Below are 10989 nucleotides of genomic sequence, written 5' to 3' on the forward strand. Positions count from 1 at the left end.
AAAAAAAAAAAAAAAAAAAAAAAAAAAAAAAAAAAAAAAAAAAAAAAAAAAAAAAAAAAAAAAAGATTCACCTAGCAAGCAAGTCATGTGTTGGGAGATAAGTGTGTACCACTAGATCGATCTTTTCAGTTATATACTTATCTTTGGGCACTAAAAACACACACACACACTGCCTCTGTCTCTTTCAAATTTACCCTAAACCAAAACATCTCTGTTACAACTTTCGTTGCCTTCTTTCTCCTGTAGCAGCAGAAGCAAGGTTTATTACTCCTACTTCTGCATATATTCAAGGTCTTTTTGACACTAAATTACACCCACTCATACACTGATACACCCGTACACTACACACATTCAAAAATACCCTTTTTTTTGGTTAGAAAATAAAGAAAAGAAGAATCCGGGGCAACGTTTGTCTGTTTTCTAGTTTTTCCTCCCCAATTAGCCCAATTACGGTTCTTTTTTTATTTTTTCTCGAAAAATTAGGGTTCTTCTTAGTTCCTACTTATTGTTTTATTTTCAACTCCCTTTTTGGGTTTTATCCGACTAATACTATTCAATTTGGGGTGAAGACATCTGGAAATTTTATTGGGGGTGTGAAAAGGCATGAGCTTGGAGACTGTATAGGTAGGTTTTGAGGGATTTAGCGAGAAAGGTGCCTCTTTTGTTCTTTTTTACTTATTCTTATATCTTTTATTTCAGAAAACAAGAAACCCAGAGATGATTGCAGAAAAACCCAGTTGGATTAAGCATGAGGGCATGCAAATTTTCTCCATTGATATTCAGCCTGGTGGCCTCAGGTTTGCCACTGGTGGTGGTGACCACAAGGTAACCGCTTTTTCCCACTCTTATGGATCTCTTGTACTCCTACTGTCCTGCATAGTGTTCCTGAAAGTTGATGGTATCAGAAACTGCGTAGCTGCTACTCCTACCAGAATTGGCATTTGAAATTCAATGCATTTTTTAATATGTTACTCCATAAGTAATACAGATTGGACTGAACAAGAGGGGATTATTTGCTGTAAATTTGTTTCTTTAATTTCTGAATGTTATGGTGCTATTAATTATGAGTTTTGGACTCATGAATGTTTTGCAATTTCCGGGTTATAAAGCTTACACAGGCAGCCTGCTTTTGGCATGTTGTTATCTGTAGCTGTTTGTTCTTTGGTATTTGATGTACCAGAATGTTATTAAAAGATAAAGCCTCCAATGGATTGAGACTTCTCTGTGACTGGATTAGCATTTTTCTGGAATTTGGTTTCTTGTTTTGATTCACGGTCTATAACTGCTCTTGTTACTACTACATTTAACAACCCTGTTTTTTTGCTGCCTGACTCCGAATACATTTTACGCATAGTATGTATTAATATGTTATGTGAAAAGGACATTGTTAACCAACTGATAAGAATGAGTGCTGTTTGCATGATTGAAGTAGCATTACATTGAATTCCTAGGAGAATGCCATTGCACCTCTGTTAATAGGCATTAGAAATATTGTGCATAGGACACTGTAGTAGTCTTAGTTTTGCATCCGTCATTTTCAAATGTTTCTGCCAATATTTTGTAGGTTCGCATTTGGAACATGAAGTGTGTCGGCAGGGACATGGAGACGGATGAATCTATCCCCAAACTTCTTGCCACTTTGCGTGACCATTTTGGGTCAGTCAACTGTGTTAGGTGGGCTAAGCATGGAAGGTATGTTGCTTCTGGGTCTGATGACCAGGTAATCCTTATCCATGAGAGGAAGCCTGGCTCAGGGACCACAGAATTCGGTAGTGGAGAGCCACCTGATATTGAGAATTGGAAAGTTGCCATGACATTAAGAGGACACACTGCAGATGTGGTAATGGTCTACTCATTAAGTTGTTTGAATTGTCTAGTATACAGATTTTTCTTTACCTCTTATGCAGGACATTTTGACTTCTTTAAACTCCTACTGTATTCTATCATGTCACATTCACTCCCCAGTCCAATTATTTGTTTGTATCTTTGCAATATGGACATAATAAAGATACCACTCATTTTATTATGATTCTGTTCTGTTGCTAAAATGGTCAATCATTTATTCTGTATTTTCTAACCAAAGGAGTTTCTTTTGTTCTTGTTCCATGCTTGAAGTAGGTGGATCTTAATTGGTCTCCAGATGACTCAACATTGGCTAGTGGGAGCCTGGATAACACAATTCATATCTGGAGCATGACTAATGGCATCTGCACTGCTGTTCTTAGGGGTCATTCTAGTCTGGTCAAAGGTGTTACCTGGGATCCCATTGGTTCCTTCATTGCAAGTCAGTCAGATGATAAGACTGTCGTTATTTGGCGCACTACTGACTGGAGCCTTGCTCATAGAACTGAAGGGCACTGGGCCAAATCTGTAAGTTCTTTAAGCTGTTATTATACTTCGTTTGTTCCTGAAATTAGAGTATCAATTTTCTTTCATTGCCTTAAACATTTTCCTGATTGAAGGGTTTTGTTTCAGCTTGGATCTACCTTCTTTAGGCGGCTTGGATGGTCACCTTGCGGCCATTTTATAACTACCACTCATGGTTTTCAAAAGCCTAGGCATTCTGCTCCTGTTCTAGAGAGAGGGGAATGGTCTGCCACTTTTGATTTCTTAGGACACAATGCTCCTGTTATCGTAGTGAAATTCAATCACTCAATGTTTCGGAGGAATGCCTCTAATGCTCAGGAAATGAAATCTGCATCTCCTGGGTGGACCAACGGTTCATCAAAGACTGGAGGAAAAGATTCACAACCATACAATGTTATTGCCATAGGAAGTCAGGACCGTACTATAACTGTGTGGACTACAGCGAGTCCTCGCCCTCTTTTTGTTGCTAAACATTTCTTTTCTCAAAGTGTTGTGGATTTATCTTGGTAAGCTTACTCATGATTCCTATAATAGCGTCCTTGCAATACAGAAAAGGGTCATTCTGTGCATTTGAATTTGTTTAGTCACTACGATTTTGATTTTTGTGTGCTTTTATTTCTGAAAACTTCAATTACTGGATGCAGGAGCCCTGATGGGTATTCATTGTTTGCATGCTCTTTGGATGGAACAGTAGGCACTTTTCACTTCGATGCAAATGAACTAGGTACTCGGCTATCTGATACTGAACTTGATGATTTAAAAAAGAGTCGCTATGGTGATGTTAGAGGCCGACAGACAAACTTAGTAGAAAGTCCTGCTCAATTATTGCTTGAAGCAGCATCTGCAAAGCAAACACCCGTGAAGAAAACATCAGAAAATGTTTCACTAAATCAAGCATCTTCAAAAGCACCTGCTGATTCAGTGACTGCAGTGAAAGTTCCCAAATCTAAAGTTGATAATGGGAAGAAAATTGAAGGAGTTACCAGTGATGGGGTAAATAAAGATGCTCCATCTTCTCGCTTGTCAAGTCCTGTGAAGCAAAGAGAATATAGACGGCCAGATGGCCGAAAGAGGATAATCCCCGAAGCAGTTGGGGTGCCTATACTGCAAGATAACATGACGGGTGCTGTCCAGACTCTAGGCCCTGGATTCACAAACAATTCTGTAGATGGTGAGAATGGTGATAACGGAGTAATTCATAATGATACTGGTTTCAGAGAAGGACCTAACAGGAGAACAGTAGGTGGGAGTGCTGACCTAAAAGAACGATCAGGTGTCACCGCTAGAGCTACTGTGAGCGAGAGCCTAGTCATAGAGAAGGTCCCAGTCTCTGCAGGTAAAGATGGGAGTGTTTGCATAGAACATACTGGGGCTGTTAAGGACACATGTTCATTGGCTTCTAGTGGTACTCTTTCAATTAGGGTTTGCGATAAGAAAGGGGAAGATATAATTCCATTTTGCTTGGAGGCTCGTCCCAGAGAACATACTGTAAATGATGTTCTAGGTGTAGGAAATACTTTTGTAATGAAAGATACTGAACTAATATGCATGAAGGGGATGCAAACATTTTGGTCTGATAAGATTTCTGGAAAAGTTACGGTTTTAGCCGGAAATGCCAACTTTTGGGCTGTAGGTAGTGAAGATGGCTCTCTTCAGGTGAATGTTCCCAAGCAATTTTTTTCTATTTCTTTTTTTTGCACTTTATACGCAGTAAGAAATGTCTGCACATGGACAAGACTGCACATCTTATTCCAATAGTTAGTTATATGTTCTTGTTCTTATTTATTATTATTTTTTAAAATTTATTTTTGGTAAAGATATACACCAAGTGCGGGAGACGCTCAATGCCAACGATGATGTTAGGTTCTGGTGCAGTATTTATCGATTGCGATGAATCTTGGAAGTTGTTACTAGTCACAAGGAAGGGGTCATTGTACCTGTGGGATTTGTTCACGAGAAAATGCCTCCTTAATGATTCGTTGGCTTCTTTAGTGACTTTAGATCCCAAGTCAAATACAAGTGAGTTAGAAATGTTAAATGTTAAATTTCAATATAGTTCTCATGCTGGCTTTATTTTTATGTTGTTTTTCACCTGTCCTTGAGAAGCTTTACTGTTGTATAAGTGGAAGTGAACCACTAAAAACCACACGTAATTAACTCCTGCCTCCCCTTTTTCGGGTTGGACGAAGTAGGATCTTTTCACACCGGGGCTAGAACTCAAGTCTTCTTGATTAGCTCTCTGCTCCGTTGCCCAACAACAAACTGTTATTTATTTCTTTCTTGAATCTTGATTTGGTTCCAGGTACGATCAAAGTTATATCAGTGAAGTTATCGAAGTCTGGGTCCCCTCTCGTGGTTTTGGCCACACGGCATGCATATCTCTTCGATATGAACCTCATGTGCTGGTTGAGAGTTGCGGATGATTGTTTTCCTGCTTCAAATTTTGCAAGCTCCTGGAATTTGGGTTCGTTTCATGGCGGTGAACTGGCTGCCTTGCAAGTAGATGTCAGGAAGTTCCTGGCCAGAAGACCGGGTTGGAGCAGGTCTCTTTCCACTGCAGTGTATTATTTTTGTTGATAAAATTATATCTCCATTTTAAATTATCTTTTATTTATAAAACTTGCAAATTTAAAAAAAAAAAAAAAAAATTCTCTAACTCTACCACTGCCACCCAAATGATAGCCGCTTAGCTTAATACCATTTAAATTAAAACTCCTAGTTAGGAAATGTTTCGATTACTGCCAAAAGTTGATATTTCGATTATATTACTCTGCGCTAAACTAGTCCATTTTCTGTTTCCTGTTTGATATCGTTGTGCAGAGTGACTGATGATGGAGTGCAGACACGTGCTCATTTGGAATCTCAGTTGGCGTCGGCTCTTGCTTTGGAATCCCCAAAAGAATATCGCCAATGCCTTTTATCTTACATTCGCTTCCTAGCAAGGTCTGTTAATATTTTGCTCTTATCACCCGACATTTTCCTTCTAAAATTGATGCAAAAACTGTGAAGTTTCTGAAGGCCGCTTTCTCTTTGCGTATACTATAGAAGACATTACATTTTTTTTTTTAAATTTAATTGTTAAGATTCAAGAAACTGAAGAATTACATTTGTTCTCTTTTACGATAAATGCAGAGAGGCAGATGAATCTAGACTGAGAGAAGTGTGCGAGAGTTTTCTTGGGCCTCCGATTGGAATGGCTGAGGCATCGACTTCTAGTACAGAGAAACCTGCATGGGAACCTTGTGTCCTCGTAAGACTTCTGATCTTTCCTTTGTAGGACCAGATACACAAGCACACGCTATTATGTTAGCTTTCCTTCTCTTTTTCGTTTACTCATTAGCTGAGACCACAGAGGCTCGAATAGGCTAGATTACTGAATGATACGAGTTTTCTCTCTGCCATCTTACTTAGCTCGGCTACTGAGTTTCTGATCCGATTATTACAGGGTATGAAAAAGCACAAGCTTCTGAGAGAAGATATACTTCCTGCGATGGCATCGAACCGAAAAGTGCAGCGGTTGCTCAACGAGTTTATGGAACTTCTTTCGGAATATGATTTAAGTGAAACTAACCTCGGACAGAATACTGTTCCAACCGCTGATAAAATGGATACTGATCTGGCCGGAGCAGAGAATAATAAACCTTCTTCCGCAGCAGTAACCAATCAAGAGAACGCAGAAACCCCAGCAGCAGCAGCAGTAGCAGTAGACCAAATGGATATAGCGTTGGAAACAGCCGATCCAGCGACAGAACCGGTGGACTCTGCAATCCAAGAAACTACCAACGAAGAGGCGATACCCCAAAGCAACGAAATGAATTTGGACCCCCCGCCTCCATCTGATCAGCCGAATCCATGTCCACCTGCACCAGAGGATAAAGGCTCCTGATGATCCATCTCCTTTCCTCATCTGACGAGATACTCAATAACTAGCACTAACACAGTCGCTGACTCTTTGCTGCTGATGCTACTACTACGGGTGTACCCCCACTCTCTCTGCCTCTGCAGCTAGCTGCTGGTTCAATCGAGATTCCTTGCACAGGTGCTGCTCCTCGCGTTCTATGAATTCTCGTGATTCAACGGATGGGGTATGTAACAAAATCTCTCTCATTTGGAAGCAGTAAAAGTTTTTTTTTGTTTTTTTTTTTCCTTAGTTTTTGGCAGTTATAGTTTAACTCAAACCTAGCATCAGCATACTTAATTTGAGTGTACTTTGAAGATTATATTTACAATTAGCTGTAACTGTAGAGTAGTAAAAAAGGGGTGTTTATCAGAGTTTGGTGTAAAGGGTTAATGTATGATCTTTTGCCCCTTCTGCTTTCTTTTTGGAAACACAAATCTTCAAATCAATCCTAATTGATACAGTCATACAGTGAATGTCACTCTTCATTCTACGCTTATCTACTTACTCCTTTTGTACCATTTTATATGTTGTATATACATTTCATGGGTTAAACTATTTTTTTTTAAACAAAATAATTTTAAATAAATATTAATTTTTGTTGGTTTGTGTTTAATAGATGTTTTTATATATGGAGTACTTTTTAAACACATAAATTTTATTCATTAATACTATATTAAATAGTATAAAAATTAAATTGTGAATAAATTTCAATTAAATATAGTTATTGGTATTTTGGAATGGATGAAACTTGAAAGCATTTAATTTGACCACTTTCTTTTATGATAGAAAAAGTTGCAGTATTTGTTTCTAATTCATCTTGAGTTATAAATTTAGTTTTTTTTTTAATAAATAAATTTGGTTCTTTAATTGTTAAAGATATTTATGAGAAGATAGAGAATATATTTAAAGTTACAAATATGCCATAAAATTTGACTTAATTTCACTAAAGGTCCCTTGTCTTTGGAGACAATTCTAAATTTAGTTACAGGTTTTTGTCATTTAACATTTCAAACTATTATTTTTTGGACACTTTTAGTCCTTCTCATGACTTTTTCTATTTTTAGTAAGGGCGTTTTTGTCTCTTCATATTTTTCTTTTGTTATTTTTCAATTTCAATTGGTTTAATTGGTTTAGAACTTTACTAAAAACCGTTTGAAAAATATTGTTATTAAAAATCAGATGTTGTCTAAAGTCTTAAACCAATTAAACCGGTTAAAATTCGAAAAATAAAAGAAAATAAAATGACAAAAATGTCCTTACTAAAAATAGGAAAAGTCATGAAAATAACTAAAAGTGTCCAAAAAAATAGTCTGGGATGTTAAATAGCAAAAATGATAGTTTGTAACTAAATTTAAAATTGTCACCAAAGACAAATGACCTCTGGTAGAATTAACTCTATTTTTAACTGAAATTAAATTTGGAATTGTCACCAAAAACAAGAGACCTCTAGTGAAATTAACTCTTAAAAATATGTTCGTCTTCCTAGAATCTTAATTTTGTTTTGCATATACCTTATACTCTTTTTTAATAAACGAAATTGATAAATTTTACAATTAAAATATTATATATAATAATAATATTAAATATATTATATTATATTAATAAATAGATTTCTAATTAGAATAAAGAAGAAGAAAGATTCCTTAGTTTATGTGTAATGTAGCGTAGGACATTAGGACGGAGTTTGATGTTTCAATTATTAAGAGACCTGAATTTATAAGTCGTTTAATAATCAACAGATCAAATTTATAAGAATTTAAAAAGAGAGATTAACCCGAAATAAAAACGAGATTAATCAAGCTCAAATAGTGTCACTGAACTGAGTGATAGTAATTATTATGTGAACCATGATTCACACAGCTGTTTGAATTATACTATCAAATAATATACATTTAATATAAAAATAATGTATTTTTAGTATATTAAAAATGTACATTGTATTTAGGGGATATACATTATTTGTGTAATAAATGTACATTATATTGTATAATGTACATTTATTATACAAATAATATACATTTAGTATATTAAAAATGTACTTTTTGTTATGGTCCACACAGCATTTTGTGGACCATGGTCAACACAATAATTTTCCATTGGGTGACCAACCATGCCAAATAGCCCAAACTCAATTTATATCGTGAACTAGGGTCTACAGTCCAATACAAAGAATTTGACTTCATAATGTACATAATTCATGTTCATAATACACATAAGCATAACTGTTGAATCTAGTCCAATACATAGAATTTGACTTCATGATGTACAGAATTCATGTTCATAATGTACATAATTTATTTGTGTAGACATTTGTGTATTATGTTGTTCAAAGGTGTAATTGTCGACAACGAGTAGCAAAGAAAGTATTTTGGAGCTTATTGGGTTGTTTTTGGAAGCAAGAATCCCACTCAAGGAAGATAGGAGCAGCGGAGCACGAAGTGGAAGAAGAATCAAACAAGGAAGTAGTCACACGGGCGTGTGAGTGACCGTGAGGCCTCATTAAAGCGCTGGCCAATCGCGACCTCCACACGGTCGTGTGGTAGGTCGTGAGGTCTGCACCATCTGTTATTTAAGCAGCGTTTTTTTTCTGTAATTTGGGGAATTCCAAACCCTAGCAAGCTTTAGTCTATTTTTCCTCTTCTCTTTAGATTTTCCTAGCATAGATTAACATAGTTTTACATAGATTACTTTGATTTCGAGCTTGAATCGTGGATTGGATTAGTTTTCTACCAAGATTTTTCTTCTTCTTCAATAGTAAAGTTTCCTTTATTCCTTACTTTCTTCTTAGTTTTCTTGCAATATTGATAATGATTTTACTTTAGCTTTGCGTTGCTTACCATTATGATGCGCGAGTAGTTAGTTTTTGCGTTTGGATTAGGGTTCTGTTGCTATTCTTAATGCTGGTTTGTGATTATTGCATAAAGGGGATAAATTATTCCCCTAGGGTTCTTATGTTTGAATTGGATTATTAATTCTTCTTGTTAGTGATTGATCCGCAACACTTGTTAGCTTGTTTTCGGGGAACGGGGGCAGGGATGTGGAGAAATTCCTCATCCCCGCCGAGTTGGAGAGAGAGCAAGTTCCACAAGATGCTTGACAAGTTGGAAATTTTTATGCTCTTTGTTGAAGTTGTGACTCAAATACCATCGTACAAGAAGTTCTTGAAGAATATTTTGAGCAATAAGAAGAAGTTGGAAAAGAATGCGGTGGTGGACCTTAGTGAGGGAGCTTTGACTTGCTTTGACATTCCTTGCATAATTGGTGGATTTGTTGTTGGTGTATTTTACGGGTGATGGTGAGAATGAGGGTGAAATTTGTCGTTCCACTGGGGATTAGGACTATGGCGTGTACTTGGGTGTTTGCTAAGTTCTACTCACTAAAGTGTTGAAATTCATAAGGATCCAAGCAAATTGGTTGAGGGTTTGAGTATCTAAGATGTTTTTGGGGTTTTTGGATGCTAGGGAAAGCAATTTTAAAACAAGGAAATTCAATGGGAAAAGATAGGTTAGACAAGGGATATTGCTCTATTGATACATTCACAGCTTAAGATTGGGGGAAGAATCTACTCACCTAGGTTCTTAAGGCAAAGCACATATAAATCCAAATCTAACCATTTTCATAGCAAAACGAGGATTACCCCACTTTCATGGTGTATCAACCCAAGTTCTTGAAGAACAAAAGCATATTTAAGCCACAATTTACCCCTATTTTCATAGAAAGAAAATGAGTTTGAAATTGAGAAGGCTCAAGTCTTTCATCCAACTTCCATTGAGATGAAAGACTTTCCAAATACAAGCAACAATTGCTACGTATCAATTATCACAAGATAAATCAAGACCCAATTCAAACTCAAGAACCCTAGGTGGGTTTGTTCTTCCCCTTTATGCAATAACTACATTTCTAGCATCAATAGGAGCAATAACTCCCTAATCTAACCCAAATAGGTAACTACTCACTCATAGTAAACATAAACATATCAAATATAAGAAAGGAAATCATAAACATGGCAATAAATGTAAAGAAGAGAGAAAGAAAGGAAATGAGAACTTCTCTATTAAATGTTGAGGAAGAGTTGGTGGAATCCACTCCAAATCCGCAAAATAAAGCCTCCAATGTGTTTCTTAGTGTAAATCTATGTTATTCTAAGCTAACAAAGGCTATAGGAATGAGAGAGAATGAGTCTATGCTAACTAGGGTTCGGAATCTTACAAAAATGCAACAGAAAACGTATAAAACAGAACAATACAGATCGAAATGGCCCCCTACACGGCCTGTGAGGGATGCCATTTTAGTGACGCGGCTTGATTCTTCCGGACGAGCACACACAAGCACTTACACGGCCCGTGTGGGTGCCCGTTTCATTTCTTCCAGATTTCTTTGTACTCCGTTTTGCGCTCCACTACTCCTCTCCCTTCTTGAGTGGGATCCTATGATACCAAAATTGATCCAAAGCAACCCAATACGCTTCCTTTATTACTCGTTGTGGAGAATTTCACCTATAAACATAAAAAACACACAAACGAGTAATAAATCCCACTCAAGTATCAACACTTAACTAACAAAAATAGATGAAATAGGGGGTAAAAAGGTGTTTAGAAGTAGAGTTATCAGTGGTGGGAAGTACTTTGTGTGATTTAGGGGCAAGTGTTAGCCTTATGCCCTATTCTCTTTGCAAGAGACTCAATCTTGTTGAGCCAAAGCCTACTACTATGACTCTATAG

General features: G+C 36.7%; 1 protein-coding gene across 2 annotated transcripts; it reads left to right on the forward strand.

The window, feature by feature from the left end:
* The first annotated feature begins 161 nt into the window (after positions 1 to 161).
* LOC116004526 (protein HIRA) lies at positions 162 to 6756 on the forward strand. 2 transcript variants are annotated; one of them, XM_031244615.1, is made up of 11 exons: positions 162 to 624; positions 700 to 825; positions 1565 to 1840; positions 2119 to 2370; positions 2476 to 2873; positions 3012 to 4023; positions 4185 to 4386; positions 4670 to 4910; positions 5188 to 5310; positions 5500 to 5617; positions 5813 to 6756. In XM_031244615.1, exons 2-11 carry the CDS (start codon positions 718 to 720, stop codon positions 6251 to 6253), a joined length of 3171 nt encoding a protein of 1056 aa, XP_031100475.1. In that variant the 5' UTR covers positions 162 to 624; positions 700 to 717; the 3' UTR covers positions 6254 to 6756. The 2 variants fall into 2 exon arrangements, with proteins under 2 accessions (XP_031100475.1, XP_031100476.1); XM_031244616.1 differs by lacking the exons at positions 162 to 624; positions 700 to 825 and having other exon boundaries at positions 1712 to 1840; positions 2116 to 2370.
* The last annotated feature ends 4233 nt before the right edge of the window (positions 6757 to 10989 follow it).

This window comes from Ipomoea triloba, chromosome 14 (assembly GCF_003576645.1).
Source record: "Ipomoea triloba cultivar NCNSP0323 chromosome 14, ASM357664v1".
In the NCBI taxonomy this organism is placed as follows: domain Eukaryota; kingdom Viridiplantae; phylum Streptophyta; class Magnoliopsida; order Solanales; family Convolvulaceae; genus Ipomoea; species Ipomoea triloba.